The sequence below is a fragment of the Amblyomma americanum genome, chromosome 5 (assembly GCF_052857255.1).
Source record: "Amblyomma americanum isolate KBUSLIRL-KWMA chromosome 5, ASM5285725v1, whole genome shotgun sequence".
In the NCBI taxonomy this organism is placed as follows: domain Eukaryota; kingdom Metazoa; phylum Arthropoda; class Arachnida; order Ixodida; family Ixodidae; genus Amblyomma; species Amblyomma americanum.
The window spans coordinates 117,193,455-117,214,987 of NC_135501.1; the positions used below are offsets into that span (position 1 = coordinate 117,193,455).

The window sequence follows — 21,533 nt, forward strand, 5'->3', positions numbered from 1 at the left end:
GCACTGGTATGTAATGGCACGAGAATAACAGCACCCGTTAAAACGCCAAACCGAAAATTCCCGGGCGACAAAAAAACACAGCACCAAGAAAGGGCGCATCTAAATCACTGCACGGTGAAACAGTAGCACCCTGAAACCACAACGCAACGACAACACGGCGCTCCGAGCATACAGCATAGTGTCAGGGAGAACTGCCAAGCCTGTAGTAAGCTGGTGCAGAGAAAAGGTAAAATTACGTTTAGCATAGCGTGTACCGCGCCCCGCCACTGCGCCATGGCCTCTGCGATAGAGAGCGGCGCGGCCGGAGCCGGTCGCAGAGGCCACGACTGTGCATGCACTCTTTGTCCTGAGGGAGCCAGATGGCGCAACGTTTCCGTCCACAACGCGACCGCTTACCACGTCGGGACCAATTAGCGCGTGCGTAACAATCAGCAGCTATAAGCAACATAATCGGCAGCAGTAACATCAATTGTTTTGCATTACTGCTCCTAAGCACATTTAAGTCAACCCCTAGATTTCTTTTTTTTTTTAAGCAGTGCCTTGCTATTTAATCACCTGTCACCGTAGTGTTTGGTCGTGGAGCGCTTTTTTTTTGCCTGTGCGAGGTTATCGGCGTTTTCCATTACGTGGTTCTTTTTATTCCCTGTGCTTTTTCTTTAGTACTGTTTCTCTGTGCTCCGAGTAATAGCGCCTACAACCACGTGCAACTATGCCTAGCAACACCACATACCGCCGTCCTTTCCTTGCACTTAGCCCCAGCGACTGGAAAATCTTTTGTTCAAAAGAGTTACAATGTTATGCATTGTTTGCTTTCAATGAATGCTTTTTTTCTGTTCTTTATTTACAAGATATTTTAGGAAGTACAATGCACCATTGCTTCTTTTTTCTTTGGTCTTCATGTATGAATTGCTCTTTTTTCTTACGCACTTTCCTTGGCCGCTTACATTCTGTACATTTAGGGATTAGTATATACAGCTGCCTTCATGCTACGCTGCACATTTGGAATTCTTAGATATGAGATATCAGAACTGCAAACGCTTACGCAAATGATGCAGAGTTGTTCCAAGTTGCATTATACGTTTCCAGCCCGGTCAGCTCGGGAGTGGTCGATATCAAAGAGAGCATGATTATTTTCCCATGGCAAGACTGACTATCCCCCAAGCAGCGTTTCGTTTTTCCTCGAACCTATTTTTCACGGCAGAAAGGAAACGAACGGGCAACACCTGCCCACTTCAAAGTACTCTGCTTTCGTTCGGCCTCAACGCATGTCCGTGTGTTTAGAATTCATCGAAGAGACTCAAAATAGCGGCAGCTCAGTTTGTACCTCCTGTTCCTGGGGGGCCATCGGGCCCTCCTGGGCCACCTGGGCCGCCACTTCCCGCAGTAGTGGATCCTGAACCTGAAATAAGAAAAGCATGCATGCAATGTCACGTGAACATTACGGCTCCCACACTGTGAGACGGGGCACTACGAAATTTGAGAAGCGAAGCTCAAATTAGGGCATGCTTTCGACACTTCTGGCCATGAGAACCACAAAGCAGCTCAGTGCTAAAGCACTAATAATAAAAACGGTCGTTTGCGCCCGTCCAGTAAGATGCGGTACGTTAATTTACCCTTTCAGTCCCAGCGTACCAACAGGTGCGCACAACTTGTCTGGTACGTTGCTGCTGGGATATAATGCGTCACGTATGGCTAATGCTTCTATTCAGAATTTTTAACCAGCAACGATATCGCGTCATCTGGAGACAAGAGTTTTTTAGCGATAGCTACATTGCGGTAGTATTTCCAGCCTTCAGCGTGGTGGTGTCGCCGCCACGCTGTCACTTGGTTCGTCACGTGGTGCGGAGCAACTGCTGCCGGCGCGGTGCCGCTGCTGATCACGTGGTTGGTCAAGTGACCGAGTTCCACTCGGCCAGCTGTAGCTATCGCATTCCTCCAGGATTAACCAGAGCTAAACCACCGCAATTTTTTTTTTTGTCCCCGGCTTTAGCTTTTTCAAGGAGCTCCGGTGAGCGGTTTCGTTCGCTTGTCCGGCAAACATGATCGCTTTCAAAAAAAAATTTAAAATCTGCTTGTCTATTTACATGGAGGCTTCTTGTGAACAAATTGACACAAAGAAAGCCAAACACAAACAGCAGTCCGCGTTCACGATACATAACACGGCGCGATGGAAATTACACAACCGATCAGCCAGGACGGTGGAATTTTGTTCTGTGAAAATAAAGCATGTTGCGGAAAAATCTGACTATAAGAAGATTCCGCCGAAATAATTCACCCCTGAAAAAATTAAACGTGGTCGAAACTTCAAAATCCTATTCACATTTCTCAATTGGAACGTTCCATTTATAAATTGATAATTCTAAAATCTTCCCATATGACTCACACGGAAAACATATGCAACACCTCAAGTCTGTATGCACTGTACGGAAACACATGCAGAGAAGACGAACTTCGTGCGGACTGCTCACAAAGTCATGCACATCATATAAAAGGCATGCGGAAACTATGCGCAAAGGGTGTCGGAACAATTCCAGTTTGGAATCCGCAATCTTAAAATTTCGTTAAAAGCGATTACTATGGGACGTCTGAGTACGGATTGTACTGGGCCGTACCCTAGAGGTAAGAGATCAAGGCTTCAGGGCAGATAATAAAGACAGCGTTAGTAAAAAGCTACACAGATTTTGCACACTACAGGTGGGTATAGTGCTCGTGGCGAAGAACATGTTTCTCCATTAAGAACTCCGCTTCTCCCTAACTGGCGTGACTCTTAGTGCACGGCCTTAACTGCTTGATGCGTTCGGTAAACCAGCTGCCTTCGGTCCTCTAGGCTCGAGCTGTACGGCACGGCCTGCTCAGGTTGAGGGTTTCGAAGAAGCCTGCATGCTTTCTTAAGCCCATGTAGCATTAATACTTCGAAGAGTGCGAAGGATGGGAGACACGACTAGCGCTGTTTTTAACTATGATCGTTGACCAACAGGACCAATTCACTACACTTATCCATGTAATGTTATACAGATTTGGGTGCTCCCGCGTAGCCGGCATTTTTGGGGGTATAATGTGGGTTGTATGTGGTGCAAGAAGTTGAGGATGTGAGTATGTGTTCGTCTGTAGCAGCCTCCAAGCTTTGTATGTGATTTGATAAAGGTTTAGCGCCCCTACCCAGTTGCGCATAAGTGCACAAGTGGCGCCACCTTGTAGGCTTCCACCCCTCCCTCCCCTCCATACTTAAAAGACGCTAGCTACTGCCCTCAGTCCCCCCTGATGGAGCCGAATCGGCTTCCAAACGTTGGGCTAATGATAAAATTTTGCTTGGATATGTGCAGTTTATAATAAGGCTAACATACTAGTCCCACAGGCGAAGAGGTTGGTCGCAGCCGCATTAACGGGTCCCGGGACTTATTTTCATGCGACTTGTCAACGGTTCGTGTTATCCCTATCAAGCGTCTTTCTCGCGCAATAACGCCATCCTTCACGGTGTACTGAATATGAGCACAGCGCGAATGGTTTCACATTAAGTGCACGTAACCCTCCCTTCCGCTTTCATTTATTGCCTACTCCCTGCCCTAGGCAGGGATTAACTGAGGGAGGCCATCGTGTGCCCTCTCATGCGAGCCGTTTCAATCCCTGGCCGAATGTCTTTCGAAGCTTCATTCCCTCCGGCACAGCCGCTCGTATGCAGCCGGGCCGAGCTGTAAAGCTGCTTAGCAGGGATTACTTTCTGGCTACTCGGAAGCAACACTTGCGCTTGAGGCGAAAAAAAAGCTCTTGCACTAGACAGAGGAGAGTGGCGACACGACGCTGACTAACAACCCCATTTTATTGCCCGTTCTTTAGTTATATACATCATGAGCGTAGATAAAAAGGAAGAGCACACCTAAAAGTAGCAAATGGCAGAACATCACGCTGTCTGACATAAATATTCAATTTCTTCCGATAGCTCTGTTAAAATAACTTCAAAGCTTGCTTGCTCGCTTTGCCTGGTGAGGCGGATAGGACTCACCCTCGTCGCTTGGTCCTGACGTTGCCAGAAAGACACCGACGCCGGCCACAACCACCAACACCACGACGCCAATGATGATAAGTGGCATGTTGCCTCCACCCTCACCCCCTGCTGCCCTGAGAGCGCAGAAGTGTTGACACGCCGCATTTTAGTCCAGTCACTTTGAGTACGGTGGCTAGGTAAAAGGTGGCTAGATTTAAGTGTAGGTCAAAGATGAAATAACTCAGTTGCAAAGAGCCGTTTTCTCTGTTGCTGAGAGGGTCGCACCATGTGCGTTTTTGAGACATTTCGTGACACTTTAAAGGGTAAGAATTATTAGTACATACTTGTTCTCATTTCATCGTTTTATGGTAGATTCTACGGCCTTCTTGAATATGTTCTTATTTATTCCACTCGGTTGGAGGTTGCGGTTTATTTCTTTCAGAGATGAAAGAGCGAACTGTGTCAAAAGGGAATAAATTTAGCCTAACGACGCCACAGTATCCAAAAATAAAAATGTGCACATCAGGGCGCAGCACAGAAATTATAAATATTCAAATATTAGCAAACATTAGTTGCACCAAACGCCAGTAGTACAGCACAAATGTTACATTATAGACAAAGATTGCACTATAAAGTCCAAGCAATCTATAAAATTTATAAGCATGGCGCTAAATCACTCAAGCAAAAACTCGCACAATCAACATGACACGAAAACAAAAGATACTTCGCTGCAAAAAGAAATGTATTTTATGTCACCATTGATGTTTTTTTATATGTTCTTACAGAGATCAAACACGACATGGGTTTTGGGAACAATTGGAATCTTAACTTAGTCTTCCGTAATTAGTCCTTGCTTTGTGGACTAAGTTTCTTTGCTGCCAGTGGGGGTATTTAGGAGGACGGCGATTAGGACCGGGGAGATACAAACGATTACAATGGATGTATTGCAACAAGCGAAATATGGAGACATTGTTTTATTCGGGCAGGTTATGCTTATTCTAGAGTGGTTACGTTGGTAAGTCTACCATCATATCCCTCATAGATAGAAGTGCTTCTTTTTTATCGGTCAGTTTACAACTTGTAGTTTAGCTGAGCAAGCCGATAACCCTTGACTTCTAGTGCCTAAAAGATATTATTAATAAGTTTTAGGATAGGGGGCCCTGCCGATTACGGGAATATCTAGTTGCCGATGCACATGCGCAAAGCAATAACGCCCCACATGGTATTGTCCGGCAACTAGGATGTCGTTAACACGCGTTTGTTCCCTCACGCACTCTGCCCGCCTTCTGGTCCCTTAACGTTACGCCTATCGTTTTTCTTCACATAACTCCCTGCGCTGTCCGGCAGAGATAAATGGTCCGTGCCACGATAAATCAGGTGACAATGAAATTAACGCAAATAAATTCGATGCAATTGGCTATCTGCCTATAGAGGGCAACCGCACATCAGCTCGTTGGCCGTGGGATAGTTTCCCGAACAAGTTTTTGCGCAAACATGAGCCTTAGGGCAACTCGGGAAGAGAGACCTGGCTCTCACAAGCCTCTCACAAGAGGACGTGTATGATACAGTTCATTGCCGGTGCGCTGCTGTGCCTTTTAGACAAAAAACCCCTGAGCTACTACTGTGACGTTGCATATCTTGCCCGGTTGAACATACAATGACACGAAATCAGAGCACAAGGCCCCAGAGGGGACAGTATCCGGGATAAGAAGGGATGGCCGCCTTGATGGCGGCGGCTGCCGCTTATTCAGCTTTGTGTTCCAAGTTCATGTCGCGGTGTGGTCATCTGCGTCAAGGTGCACGGCGTCACAGGAGGAGATTAGAGGTATTTTCTGTCTAGGAGGCACTGGGCAGTGGCGCATCTCTTAACCGCTGCACCACCGCGCCATAGCGTGAGGACACCCGGTGATCCATGAATCTTTGAAATACAAGGAGTACTTGAGCGGGAGGAATCTCTAATGCTAACACGTTGTACTCTTGAGGTTTGGTTATGCGTAGTCCAAGGTTATTCTCGTGATGACGTTAAAAACAGGTTGCGCCTAATGCTGACCTAAAAACAACTGAAAACCATATATCCTCAAGATGTTGAAGTTTTTTAGAGGTAATTGCTTATGAAATTTTATTCCATAACGGTTTTTATTATGTGCAAGAAAGTACCGCCGCGAATCGAAGGAAGTGCTTTATTAAGATGCAGTCAAAGGGGATGCCGCTGAAGTGACTAAATATAAAGCTCAGTTATTTCTGAGCACTTTCCTTCAAGACAAATGATACGTTCAATGCCGGCTCGTTTCAGTTTATATTGATTGTTCGTAGCTGCACATGACTGGTGTACTGAGGAGAAAATAGTATTAGTGTTGTCTTGGTTACGCCGAACATTTAATGAAACACCTTGATTCCCTTTTATTCTCTACCCAATATTCTGCCGCGGTTATTACTTATCTTTTATTGGTATGCTTTCCCAAAAACTTTAGTGTCTCAAATGTGTCCTCTCCTCGTGTATTTCTGCACTTCCAAGGTATTGCCAGAAGGAATCGATTATTCAAGACGAAAACTTTGCTCAGGAAATGTACTTACTCAGCCCCAGCTGAAAACGAAAGCAAGATGTGATTCTTGGATAACTCGCTCCGATAACTCCACTGCTATTTGCGGTTAAGTGCAGTGATACAAAACAGCGGCCATGAAACAAATGTGGTCAAATATACAAAATGATAAAAACAAACAAACGGCGCCAAGTAAACAAACTAGAGTTGTGATCGAACCGCGGTAACTTGGCGATCACATTGTCTCGAATGCCTCGAAATGATATGCTTTAAAGATTCCCTCTGCCAGTGAACTCGCCCGCCTGCTTGTAGAGATGTGCTCGGAATAGTGAAGTGGTATGGCAGTAATGTGACGCGTAACAACAGGCCAGGAATTAGACATTTAGGGAAGTTCATTCCTTTCCGCTGCTTCTGGCTTGTGTGCGTGTGAGCAAACTACCGTTAACCATCGAGAACGGTCCACGCATCTAAGAAGGCGGAATTTCGAACCAGCTGCTGGGTTTTACGATGTCCACAGTAACTACAAAGCGGCCACAGGGAACGAAAGAACGACAGAAGACCAGCCATTAAATGCGCCTGGCATTTTCATCTATTATTAAAGCGACTGCATTAGAAGCCTCTCCCGAAAAATGCGTGGCCGGTAATAAAGTTCGCCCACTAGCTGAAGGGAAGTGACCTCACTACCACTTATGTGTCAGCACATGCTGTAATTGAGAGTCGAGTGAATTTGCTTTCACCGGCGTGAATAACAACTTCTCCTTTGTGGCACTTTGGTTAAGGGGAACCCTGGTCTTTAAAAATTTATTACTGAAATCACATTCGTGTAATTTGCGGGCAACAAGTACTTTTGTGTGCTCATTCTAAATATGTCATTTAGTTTTATGTAAAACAACAGCTTGGCACTTGTGCAATGAGTCATTAAATTTTTGATGCGAAAGCTTCACTGGCATAGTAGCGCCTATTTCACTGCAGTTTGACCTCCATTTGACCGGCGAGCTGCTTCACTAGAGGATCCAGCTTTCGAAGCGAGCGAAGCTTTCGCTTGTGTATCCAGGCTTAACCACAGCTAAGCCAGAGCAATTTTTTGGAGAGGGCTTTCAAGAAATTTCGCTGCAGGGAATTTCCTGAAATGCAAGTCACAGGTTTGTCTTGACATCAAGGAACGCAATAACTGTAAAATTGTCATCCTGCCGATCATAGTTGAGTTATGGGGTTTGAAATGGCCAAAAAAGATGTTGTCTTGTTTTTAGAATGGCGACTTGAAAACCCTGTAACTCAAGTTGTATGAAAGGCTGGATGATAATTGTGCCTTATTGCACTTTTTGATATCAAGACAAATCAATTGCATGCACTTCAGCAATTTCCCTGGAGCAAAATGTTTCTCCAAAACATTGTATAATATATTGCACAAGTGCTTACGTAGTTGTCTTACATAAAATTAAAATTAAAGGACATGTTTAGAATCAGCACACAAAAACATATGTTCTCTGCAAATTGCATGACTGACTTTACTAATACCTTTTTTAAAGAGCAGGGTCCCCCGTTAAACATTACGATTTCTTTCAGCCTGTTTTACGAGGGAACCCATAACCCATATGAGGAACCCATACGAGGGAGCCAGCGTATACGAGGGAACCCATAACTTTACCTATTATTGTAAGCCTTAACTTCCACTACAATACTCTCAGCCCGAAGGATTAAATCAGCCTTCCTGTCGTGTTTAAAAGAGGTATTCAATGGGTTCCGTTAAAAGAGGTAATCAGTGGATTTCTCTGAGAAAAGAGAGGTATAAGGCTTCCTAGAGAACGCCTTAGAAGCGTACGACTTGGTGATATAACTGATCTGCAAAGAAACTCAAAGGACGAATAGTGGCGAATGATTAAGGTCTAATCCTTGTTGTAAATAACATTACAGTAATATTAAGCTATCGAGGAGTGTAACAGTAACAGCACACGATGATAGTTAACTATTGAAAGTTGACAGAGGGCGCGTGTACAGCCGTCGTCAAAGGTTTGCGGGGCACGTGAATTGCGAAATCGTGAATATTTTGGAAGCCGCTGCGCCTACCATCAAATGATACCCCGTAGCCCGCTTCTTTACGGCTGAAACTCTGCAGCGCCCCTCTTATTTTCAGGCTAAACGTCCAGGCTGCACGTAAGTAACCTCTATCCGCATCGCCCTGAAAACTTGTGAAGCCGGGTGCACAGACAGCAAGCAGTGGTTGCAAGTCCGTACCACGAAGCATGGAGCTTGCGTTATAAACGCGTAGTAATTACTATGGCTGGCCCACTAAGATTGTGAACGGCATCATGCCGACATCCCTGACAAAAAAAGTACACATGTGCAGCGTTACTGGGAAACAGTTTTTAATATCGGAACACATGTGATGTACTGTAAAGTAAACATTATACGAAATTGTCCATCCTTTAGATCCTCTCAAAATCTTTTTCTTTCCAACGCTCACATCCAGCAGTTCAGTTTGTTAAAAAACCAATCGGGGAGGGTTCTTATGATAGCAAAAACCTTAGCAGAAAAAAGTTTAAGGCTGCCCATGGTACATCTCCTGATATACTGATTGTTATAGTGAAATATAACAATATACGAAAGAAATTGCGTGCTTGAACCCTTTCGCATCGAAAGATGCTGCTGTACAGGATTGCTGGTTATGAATACTTGCATCTTAACAGCACTTGCATGTGGAGCTAACGCATCAGCTTGAAATTTAATTGCGAGCAGCGAAACAGGCGACGAAGGGTATAGAGCAGAGTGGAACAAAAAGAATCGAGAGCATAGCGAGTGTGAGAGTAGAAGGGTACTTGAACAACCATATTTAATCCTCACGCTTTCTCTCATCCTTCCACCACACAATTATATGGCTGTTCTTATTGTTTCTTCTTTTCGATCTCTCTTTACCTGCATCCAGGGAAAGCCTGTACAAAAAATGCCATTTGAACGAATATCCGCGGACCACATCAGAACGTGCGCTTAAATGAAAGTTCGCTAAGAAGAAATGAGCATGGAGAGTTTTATACTGGACACAAGGGGACATGAAGTATTTAAATGGATGCTGAAAAACTCCACGCGTCCACTGAGCGCATAGCGCTTTCATGAAATGCAGTACTCTCATGCGCAATAAACTTTGGCACTCAACATGACACCGTCGTGGACAGAGTACGTATGCGCTTTTATGCAAATTTTCTAGCACAGATGTCTACAAAGCGGCAAATCCTTTCGACTTCCGAGACGCCGCACATTTCTTGCTCTAGTTTTATTGTCTTCTTTTTAATTAATAGCATTCAGGCTATAAGGCAGCCGAGTATCCACACTAGCCTAAATGTGAGATGCCGGCCCGCAGTGTTTAAAGCAAAAGCATGTCACTGCGATGTTTGGCATCCGACACCCACTTTCGGTATTGCAGGGTCTGCTGTTTCACGAACGAAAATGCCCCTCCTCAGTCAAAATAATTCTCTAACAGGAAGGAGTACTTTAGTAGGTTCCAAGATGCTTCCCGTTATCAATTTCAAATTGCCATGCATTTAATTTAATCAGCTGAACTCCTTTGCACAGGTTATTATGGTGTTTCGGCATTACATCTTGCAAAGTTTATTACCTGAAAATTTGGTTTAATTTAATCTAATTTAATAATACCTGAAAGGTTCAGACGTGAGACTTTACATGAAGGGTGGGTGGCCCTACGGCGATAAATTGAAACAGACCTGCGATATACATGGTTATGATGAGACAGCGTCTTCGATGGCAGTCTCGAAGCTTGCAGGATCACCGATAAGCGCCAGACGGTTAAGAAGGCCATTAATTCAGTCGTGAGCGGCGCGCACGAAAAATGACAATTGATATTCGTTCGAGTGAGCATACGAATGACTATTGATATTCTGATTTATATTCGCTCAAGCAGTATTCCTATGTGTTGCTACAGCCCTGTCCGTAAGTGTGCATATTGCAGCTTAAGGAATGAACATGCGTCTTCAGCGTATGTTGAGAGTGCATCTTTGCCTAAAGCCTGCCTTCATGAGGCCGCTGTTCTCGAGCTTGTACAGTAGTCGGAGCTGCAGTTAAGCAGAAACGCTTAAATGTATCGGTTCTTCATCGGTGCGTGAGAATTATTGGCTCCAAAACTATTGACATTGGTACGACGAATGTAAACCTGGCAATGAGAAAACGTGGACTTACTGCTTGGTGCCGCTGACGGCTCTGAAAGAGAAATGAACAAAATTACTCCAGTTTCGCTGCAGGACTGTTCTGGTACATTCTTTGCAGAAAGCACAGAGACCAAGAATACTGCTGCTCAGCCATGCTGTGTGGCTCGTTATGCGTCATCGGCGTTTCAAATATATTTAAAACTGAAAATGTTGACAAAAATTCCTGTCTGGTTGCGTTTGATAACTTATAACTCCGACCTGGATCCAACCACAAACATTTTAAACTTAAAACCAAACGTTTCGAGGCCGGCTCGGCTATTTTCGTTAGAGGTGACTGAGGATGGTAGCTAGCGTGTTTAGGTAATCATGGCAGGCACCAGGAGGCCCAAAGAAGAAAAGAGGTGATGCGAAAGGTGCGGGGAGAGGGGGATGAAGGGGCTTAGGCTGCGAGTTACGTTGCCGAGCTGTGCGATGACGGTCAATAGCGACTTCTGGGGTGCAGAGCAAAGTTCCTACGCGTATGCAGGTAGGCGGTTTCCCTTTGTGCGGTTGATGTTGTTCGGGGTCATTTCACTGCGCCAGGATTCAAATTTAAATATGCATGTTTTGGAAGTAAGAATAGCTCTAGCCCTCATCTATACTAAAGTTAAGCCGTCACAGATGCTTCATGTGTCCCGCTATACGGCTTAGAAGCCAAAGTGCTGCACGTGATTGGAGGCGATGAGTCTCGGAAAGGCTTTGCACTGGCAACGAAGACAACGAAGAGCAATCCATCTTAGCCTGTTTTCTATAATGCTTATGAAGCTGAGCTGGTCCAGTATTCGGTTGGTCAACTACACATTTACCAAGTGTCTTACCCAAGATAACCTGTAATTTTAAAAACAGCGGTACAGCGCATCAGAAACCAGCTTAAACATGCTGTCTACTAAGATAGTTAACTAATTATGAATAGCCAACTTTCTACCTATTTCTGTTAGCTATTTCAGTTAGGAACAAAATCACATCAGCGGTGGGCTTCAAGCTGTAAAAGAGTGCAAGCGCCTGGGCTTCACAGAGAGCTCTGTCCACTAGCCATGTTTGGACAGCTGGTTGAGCAGTTCGCAGAGTGGTCTACCATGAGGAGGGGGATGGCTTGGGCTGGGTATGGGGCCACTGGCATGGGTTGGGGGCGCTCCCGCATGTAGTGCACGAGTGTGACCTTAGCCGCCCCACGTGCTCAGCAGAGTGCGAGTACCAAGGCAGGGTGGTAGCGATGAAGGAGGTAAGTGAGAAGTAGCAGTTTCTCTGCAGTTGCCGCCAGACCACACTGTATTTCGAATCTGGTCTATGGTGAGAAGGTGGGAGGATGAAGTATTGCTTCTGTATTGAGTGATCATTTGGTGGTATGTGAGTAACCCGCGAGGTTACCTGCGTGGGTTTGGGTGCCCGATCTTCCAGGGCCCGGAGGGATATTTCTTGAGCAATTGCATATGAACACGTTGATTACCAAGGATCGAGGCATGCCCAGGAAAACACGCAGGGGCTACCACTGGGGTAAGCGTGCATCCTGACGCGAGAATGCTTCGGGCGGCTGCCGTGATAATGCTTTGCTGATAGTGATGGTACGCAGGTTCGGAGTCTGTGTAGATTTCAGCGACGTTGGGCTCTTGTGTAGTGTGTATGAGCGCCAAGGCGACGGCCGCGCCCTCAGCCTCCGAAAGGTTATTGGCGTGGAGGGTGGCTGCGGCCCCGATGGTGCCATCGTCCAAGGCGGCGTCTTCGGTATGACAGCCTGCTAGGTTGCTTTAAGCCGCGTCCCCGTAGAGGATGTCGGGTCTTCATCTGTAGTGTTTGTTGTAATATTCAGCTCGGGCCTGGAATCTCCCTGTGTAGCTTGGGGTTCATATTTATATTTTTGGGTTGAGGTTTGATGTGCAATTGGCCCTGGATGTCATTAGGGATGATTTGATAGTTGAGGGCAGATGAGAAGATGATAGGGGGCCAGGTGAAGATGCCGTAGAAGATGTTGGCCGATTTCTGTGCGGGTTAATGCCACAATGCCACGGCTAAAATTGCTTTTCTAGCTGAAAAAGCCTATTTTTATAAATTGCAGAACATTTGAGGTGAAATACTGTATTTATGTGCCTTTTCCACCGCGATGGCGTTGTCATTCATGTCCAGCAATTTCGGAACAAAATTTTAATAATTGGAAAAATGTTAAGGTTAGGTTTTTAAGCAAAGTGTTACGGTAACGTTGAAGGCAATGACCCATTCTTCTGATATGTAGCGAAATCTTTCTTTTAAAGCGTTCCAATCGGTCGCATCGAACAGTTAAGACTGCCACAGGAAACCAATGCGGAATGCTTAGGATGAAAGCAAGGGCGTTAATAGTAAGAAAAATTAGACTGCCGTCAGATGATCTGCAAATATGTTGATTGATAATAGTGAAATCTTCCATTATATGAAAAAATTGCGTTCCTGAATGGTTTGCAGTTCCTTTTGTCCAGAGTTTCTGCGTATGGTCCTAAAGGTCGCAGCTAGCAGTATTCCAAGAGCGGTAGCGAGATTCTAAATGCGCCTCGCTGTGCGTCTGCCTGTCCGAACAGGCCTGCAGTTTTCATTACTGCAGCCGCCTCGACAATTTGCAGGGCCACACAGAGTTAGCCGCCACAGTGCCCGACACAAATCCTAGCCGCATCAACTGCTGGAGACCTTAGGTCGTGTCATGGGCTTGACAGAGTGAACGCCTCATCGAATATGCTAATTTAGATCTACCCTCACATCGAAACCCGCGGGTCACTGCGCGCCCCAGCGAGGGGACGCCAGGGCAAACAAGCCGTATCCTGCAGTGCCCGAGCCAATCAGCTCGATACTCTGTTCGTGACGAAGCCCGCCGCACTCTGCGAGCAAATTGCAGATCCAACGTCGCAAAGGTGGCAGCAATCCAGTTGATCTACGAGAGACTGCGAGCAGAACAACGGATCTACTTTGACATTGCCGTAAACCATCTGTCTTCCAAGCAGCGGGACCTCCCGTTTAGACCCTTCCAGATGTTCTGGGAGGCGACCAGCGAGACGAAGGTGTCGGAGAGCTGAGGCTAACGCTGCAGCTTCTCGAGGGCGATCTGCTGCCAGCAGACAAGGTAACTTGACCGTTTTTTCTCTTTGTTTGCGCTTCCTTTTTTATCCTTTTCATCACTGCGCGGTTTAGGTGCCCATCGAGCAAGAGTCGGTTATTGTGCCTTTGCTTTCCACACAGGCAGCGTTATGTGCGAGCGGGCCCTAGACTCAAGCAGAATCCTCCCAAGCCACCACCATAGCTCGTCGCGCTGTAAGCAGTACGCCAGACTAGCAGCCCAGTTGAAGTGAGCTCCGGGCATAGCAGCTAAGCGGTGACCGCTCCGACGTGGCCGTATGAAAGGAGGGGATGTGCTCACTGCCGCCGCCTGCGTGGATACGTGGGATGACACTCCTCCACCAGCCGCGAGGCGAAAGGTCACCTTTCACATGTCGGTAAGGGCTGCCTTTCCATCATGATAACACTACGTTCCTGCTCATTATGTTTTCATTGATTATTTACACTGGCATCCCTTACATAACAATTTGCATGCTACCCTCTTAGCACACTCTGTCCTGGCATTGGCCGGACGCCCATCGCTTTGGGGGCACTTCTACTACCAGCAAACAGCTATAAATTGCTAGTTAGCTGCTAGTTAGAGCCCTTAGGCCTTGCGGGATACGTGGCTTCATTGGGGAATGGACGTTCATTTTTTTTTATAACTAATTGTGCACATGGCGAACTGGGTTTTGCCATAGGATTCGGGTCGCCTCCCATCGCACCCTTAAAGGTACAAGCGTCTTATCGCCTCGGCTAACGTTTACTTCATAAGCAAGCAATGTTTGAATGATGGATCTATGTGAAAGGACAAAAAATAAGTGACCTTTTGTATGACAAAAGCGCGATTTCTCAAGAATGTACGACTTCAACAACTTTTTGACAGTGGCTGCAAACAGAACACGGATTGGGCTCTCCATTATTTAATCCCATGTTTGTGGAAACAAGTAGGAAAAATTTCAGAACTCACATTCCCTCAACACAGTTATCGCATCTCTCGCGCCAGGGCTCCAAGCCTATGCATCCATACGCTTGTTTATGTCGCGCCGTAACTGAGGGGCCTGACGCTGCAACGCATACACAGTAGAGAACGAGGTTCCCCCGACCCCACCTACGCTACCGAGGTTTTTTTTTCAGACAGAAATACAGCGCTTAGTTTTTCATGCGGCAAATGAGGGCTGAACAAGCCGACTAGAGCACGGCCCCAATTCCTGGTATCACGACCACTGATGCTGCTGATACTGCCGCTATTTCTATTGCTACCGAGAGCAGCTACTACTAGAGGTGCTGGTAGTGCTACTACAACTATTAAACAAGTTCTTCTAACACTGTGGCGTCGTCTTAGGACAGACGGCGCCTGTTTTTCTGTCTTCAGGGTAGATTCTATTGGCGGCATGCTGACATGTCACATGTAACTATGACATCACTGAACTTTCTGTAACCAGGTACTAGTTAACAGGTCCCTGGTTAAGCTATTGCTGGGCGAGCACTCACGTTCCGCTGTTCCTTCCGGCGCTTGAGATGCGTCAGCTGGAAGAGAAAAGAAAGGATAAGGGAAACGATACCATTTGGTCCTTCGCCGCCTGTGGTAGTGTGGATAACATTGAGCAAGACGCACTATCTACACTAAGATATTAGGGGAGAAAATTTGAGTTAAAAATAACAATTAAAGGCGGGTGTCCATTAAACTCCTCGCATGCAAGTACGTTCTCATCTACCTACTAACTCCTCTGCCTGCTTCGTATCCACCGAGTAGGCTAGCCTTATAACATTTTGTCTGTCGGGCTGTCATGAAGTGGGCGACGTATTAGATTTTTTTTTGAAAGACGGCTCGATCGGCGTTACGTCATCAGCAGGGCAAAGTTTTAGGATCAGCTGTAAAAAGGCGTACGCCGCTACAGGGTACGCTACCAAGTAAGCTTATAAGCCACAGGATGGCAATCATTGCGGTGAATTTCTTTTCCGCAAGCACTGCACCGACCAGCGAGCTCCAAGAGCAGTGTTAATTGCCAACACAGGTGTTTAAGATGTGCCGGCTATATGAGGGTGAATTTCCTTAAAACAAGCACAGACAACACGGTTCCTTCTGTGACGCTGTTCCTATTGTTCCGCACTTCCTTCCAACGTGCACGAACTAGTGGGTTGCTGTCTTGCATGCTTATTATATTCCTCAATGTTCATTAGCTAAGCAATCCTAGCGAAAAAATGACCAATACGTAAGCACTACTCAGTTGTATAAAGAAAGCGTAAACAAAAAGTGTGGTTACTTACCCGGGCTTACTGTAGTTAATACCGAGTAACTAGGGTAAGCGGGGATAAGATTACGGGACTTCAGTGTCCCAAAGCAACTGAGGCTCTGAGGGACGCCGTAGTTAATGGCTCCGGAAATTTCGACCACCTGGGGTTTTTTAACGTGCACTGACGTCGTACATTACACGGACCTCTAGAATTTCGCTCCCATCGAAATTCGACCGATGCGGCCGAGATCGAACCCACGTCTTTCGGGTCAGCAGCTGAGCGCCATAACCACTGAGCCACCGCGGCGACTAACCTCGGGTAAGTGTCTACATATTCTGTGGACACTTTCTGTACATAACGAAGTAGTGCTTACATATTAGTAACAATTTTTCACAAGGCCAGGAAAAAGTAAGGCATAGTTTTCGCTATCATTTCTTTAATGCGGGTAAAGAGAAGAGACTTTTTTTCTCGCGCCCGTGAGCCAGCACGCAAGTTTAATTCTACATTATCGAAAGCACACCCTCATCACCAGACATGGGCCTAATTCCTGTGGCCACGCGGCCAAGATTTTTCTGGACAGCAGAAAAACAGCCTTTCCGGTTGCAATTTGACCAGATTAGATTTCAGGTTTAGCATTTTATATCGGAGAGGCCTGACGGATTCTACCGTAAGTGTGCTAGCCCAGGAGACAATAAACTTTACAGTCCTTTCGGAATACTACGGCAACGTCAAAAGTGTTGTCGTTTCGTTCGGATTAGTACTTCTTGGATCTGCTCTTTAAAAAAAATCAGCGGTGGCTCAACTAGGCTGAACCCAGTAAGAAGAGCGACTACTCTGTTAAAGAAGAGCACAGAAAGGTAAGCACATGCCACAAGATATTATGTAGCGAACAGAGTGTCACGTGGCAGTTGCTAAAGTACCGTCGGCTCCGCATACGGAGCTGTGACGAGGAGCAGCGAGTCACGTGATTCGATAGTTGCATCTTGATCGAGCGCCGTCGGATCAACGCGCGCAGCTCTGGATAGTCACGTGGCATGACATCAGAGGCCATCCTCCGCTCCTGCTGGTTTTGAAGGTCAAATTTCATAGCCACGTTACCTTCAGCTTTGCACGGGAAGTGTTGAGCTTTCGCTCTAAAAAAAGGAGAGGGAATGTAAAGCCTCAACTACAGAACTAGTCACTGACAAGAGGATTTCACAGAAGCGAGACGTCCGTGCGCATCATATTCCTTACTACGGCGTGTTTGCTTCAGCTGGGATGCCTCCTGCTATGTTTGACGTCATTTTTACGCTGCGGTGCTCAGGCACACCTATGTGCCAAACCAAAGGAAGGACGTTGCGGTGGCGCAAAACTGACAGTGAGAGCATTCACCGGTAGTGTAACTGGCCTCCAACTAGGTTGTTTTCCGGTGGTATAGTCAGATTGTTTTCTGGAGGGAACGCTAGGCTGCTGCGGGGATAACTGAATTCGGCGTCGAGAGCATCACGCGGACACACAGCAACCCGAGGTACCTAACCAGGCGCAACAACATCTGCATGCCCCCCCCCCCCCCCCTCGCTTCGTACACCTTGCACTCTTTACCGAGCATCACGCCGCCGAACAGAGGAATAAACCATGTGAGCAGGAGCCTCCGATCGACACGCTGCTAAAGGCGCATTTGCACCAGTGAGTCGCGGATTGCACGCGATTCGTGCCACATAATTAAGCCGATTCGTAGCGGCGGGGGCCACCGAACAAGTCGCCAACGACCTGTCTGGAGCAGTCGATCGCTGACCAATTTCTTGAGACACGACATCCTGTCGCAGAACTCCTCAGCCAATTCGTGGAGTTCTTTAGAGAAAGCCCGGGGAGCGAGTCGCAATTTTCACCCGCCATTGAACACTTCAAGTCTCTCGGCGCCCGTCGCGAGATGATCAGAACAAGTCGCGTGAGCTCCGCGACACGTCAGCGTGACCGCGACTCAACGTCGAAATTCGAGCTACGCCAACAGAGGGAGAAGACCAAAGGACGCGGACGACCGCAAGGCGCACTTATCGGCCAGCTACGCCGCGGCGCTTGGCTAGGCCCGACCAACAGCACGGCCCGGCCGCCAGCGCTGGCTGTTCGGTCCACCGGCGCCGCCGGCGTCAGCGGCAGCCTAGAGCGTCGACGACCCCTCAATCTCTCGGCTGAGAGTCGCTAAGCATAAGCTGAACAGCTTCTCGCTGTAAATTGCTCACCCATGGCGGCGGAGGCGGCTGCAGAGGCGGCGGCTGTGGCGGCAGCGGTCGGTGGCGGGCGGGACGCTCCTGGCGAGGCCGGGGACTAGCGTGGGCACGAGCGTCACGAGGAGCGAGAAAAGCTCGAGGCGCTGCTACCCCTCTTCTTCGTCATCGTGCAGACAGGGAGCAAGAAGGAATACTTATATAAATACTTACGTAAGTCCCGTCCAATTCAGCTATATGTTTCCAAATTCTTACGGCCCGCATTGCGCTGTCTGCGGTGAAGTGGCTGGCGTATACCATATCGTATGGGCGTGCTAAGAAAGTGCACCTAGACAAAGTATAAACAACCAAACAACTGAGGACTTGGAGGCGGCGCTGCCCAGCTCATTCGGAAGACCTACGTTCTTCGGTTAACTGGGCAAGAGCTGCGGCTACAGCCAATGGGCCCCTGGAATGAGGGCCCACCCGAACAATAAATGAATTAACCTTTTCTCTCTATATCCCATGTACCAAATGTGGCAGCATCACGGCTAGCCGCTCAGATGCCATTCATGTAAACAGAAGAATTTTGTAGTCCTGCCCGTCACAAAATTTAGGAATGAATCATTTGATCACTTTCTCATTGAAAGTGATGAAGTTATTCAATTGTTTCTTTTTCCTCCAAGTTCTAGCTTTTCAGTACCTGGTTCTTCTTCATCTTTATGAATATCTCTTGCCATCGAAGATGATTTTCGGGAAGCGCAAAGTCTAAGAACCCACCTTTGCATATAAGCGTTCAGAATGAACTGGAGTTTTCAGGGGCGGACGCGTAAGCCTTAGAATGAGCTAGTTCTAAGTGGGGGAAGCGTTAAGCTGCGATGTCTAGCGATCTTGTCGCGTGCCTCATTTAAACTTCTACCAAAATAGGTCTGGTCTGGCGGTCTCTCCACTGTACCCGCAGAACCCGAGACGATAGATCATTTATTGTGGACCTACCGCCGTTTCTCCTCCTTACGGAGGTGCGTCCAAGAGTACCCGTTACGACAGCTACGTCTACATCTGTCTGCTGGGTTGTTCTGTCTCTTGGTGTTTCCACCCTTGGGCACAGCAACAGGAATGTGCTCTCCGCCATACAAGGCTTCCTTTTATATATTAAACGGCTGACATGCTAAAATATTTCATAATTTTATCTTCTTGCTGCTCGTGTTCAAAATTCCTCTCAAAAGTCATCAAAGCTTCCTAAACACGGCACAGTTAGCCTTGTCATTTTCCGTGACTAATCTCACAGTGCTTGACTCTTCAGTTTCAATCAGCAAATCCGGCCGCGGTGGTCCAGCTTCGATGGAGGCGAACTTCTAGAGGCCCGTGTACTTTGCGATGTCAGTGCACGCTTAACATCCCCAGAAAGTCCAGATTTCAGGAGCCCATCAGTATGGCGGCATGCATAGTCTGAGTCGCTATGGGACGTTAAACCTCCATAAAACAAACCAGCCATCAAATCTGCATTGTTATTTTTTTAATATTATTTTTAACGTTTTGAGCACCTCTCAGTCGCCGCCTGTGTCTTGGCCAATCACCCGCAGAGGGTAAGAGCCATTATCCTCTTGAGGACAACAACGGCCACTGCCTCCTCCTGTAAGCGATTTGTTTACCTGCGGAGAGCTTATCTGGAAATTGCCCTCGCTGGATTAACGCTTCGTCTTTCGATTTAGGTTCTTCTCTCCTTTGGGGCAAACGCCAGGAGATATGTCCTAACACCAGTCTGCGATTATCTTTATAATTTTATCATTGCTTCACGAAGACGGCTTTGTTAGTTATAATTTTGAAAATTTTATCCCTCCACACCATATTTCGCTCACGTCAACCATAATTGCGTCAGTGTCACTATTCTTTGAATATGCAAGACACCCTGGCCAACAAGAACGACAGTTTGGGATTGCTGCCGCTAGAAGGTAAGCAAAACCGAAACTGTAAAGCAGGGATAGGTTTACAAAACTTGGTTTGCAATTCATAGTCAGGTTACTCAGCAGCTTCCTCACAAGGTACTGTTACTGGGTTATTTTCCCTGTCGCTACGGTTAAAATCCAACTCATGGGCAATCAGCAGCCTCCAGTTTTTTGCGCGAGAAATAGAAAGGAAGAGGAGGCGCGGACGACTCCGACTGCTTCTGGAACATGTTATAGACGAGTTGCATAAATTCCAGCAGCGCTGTAAAAAGCCTCAGCGAGTTCTGGCAACACTGCACAGCGCGGCCATTGTACAGGACAGCGAGACAAGCGAGCACAAGCGTGTCTTGCCAGAGTGTACATAGCCCGCATCAGGTAGTCTCCTTCCTTGCAAACAGCAGCTGCTGTGTCGCTTATACTTCGTTACAGTCTAGCAGGGAAAGACTATACTCTTCAACGTAGCGCTTGCAGCGATGTCACAGTGGGTCATTTCTCCCATTACGGGATGGCAAAGTAGTTTGGCGAGAGCAAGTCGTGCACCGAGCGTATCTTACGATCGTAACTACAGCTTCCACGTAGAACAATACGCCAGTGTGGCTGCTCTGAACACAAACATCTGCCAGAGCAGGTCAGGCTGCCGTGGTTTACGCTGTATACTTTAATAGGCAATTACTGCGTGCCGCTAACAAGTCGGCGCCTCTGTAAATGTCATGCTGATTGATTACAGCTCAATGGGTAAATACCTGTGTATCGTTAAAGCAGCCAGTAAGAGCACGTAATTTGTCGTGCTAATATCGCGCATGCTAAAATACAGCGCAGAAGCTGGCGCGTTGCGTCGTCAGCTTTTAAGTTCCTTGTTTTTACGCCGTTTCCTGTTCTTAAAAATGCAGAAGCTTGTCCAAATTTCTGGTTAACTGTAATTAGCATGTGTTATTTTCTTAAGGAACGCCCACCAGCAAAATGCTGAAACTGTATTTGCGGCAACTAAAGATGTTCAAAATCCAAAGCGTGTAAAGAAAACTGATCGACAACTCATTGAAAGCATCCATAAATAGGTAATCTTCGATTACAACGGTGCACTCGTCTTCCCGACGAGACGTCCGACTGCCCAGCCGGAAAGTTTGCCTCTTATCGCCCGACTGCTCCAGTGGTGTCCTTTTAGCTGATAGTTTGCTTGCAGCCTTAGCTTGTTTAAATGCAAGCGCTGAAGGCATCGCACCTTGGTGCTAATGCCTGTAACCGTTTTCAACATTAGCGACGAAGTCGCACTCGACCAAGAGGAGCGAGCACCTTCTGGTCGGTTTTAACGCATTAAAAAGTCATCCTTCATTCCTTCTGATGGCCACAATCAACTTGTTGTAAATGTCCGGATTCTTTGGGATTATATGGGTGGA

The 21,533-nt window shown here is 46.9% G+C and overlaps 1 protein-coding gene across 1 annotated transcript in view; it reads right to left on the reverse strand.

The window, feature by feature from the left end:
- Nucleotides 1-15,292, reverse strand: part of LOC144134953 (uncharacterized) — a 120,296-nt gene extending 105,004 nt beyond the window's left edge. Inside the window, exons 1-4 of the mRNA XM_077667740.1 lie at nt 15,267-15,292; nt 10,711-10,731; nt 4,001-4,116; nt 1,325-1,399 (exon numbers count right to left, since the gene is read on the reverse strand). Coding sequence (XP_077523866.1) covers nt 1,325-1,399; nt 4,001-4,088 — 163 coding nt within the window. The 5' untranslated portion in view covers nt 4,089-4,116; nt 10,711-10,731; nt 15,267-15,292. The remainder of the gene's footprint in view (nt 1-1,324; nt 1,400-4,000; nt 4,117-10,710; nt 10,732-15,266) is intronic.
- Nucleotides 15,293-21,533: the final 6,241 nt, after the last annotated feature.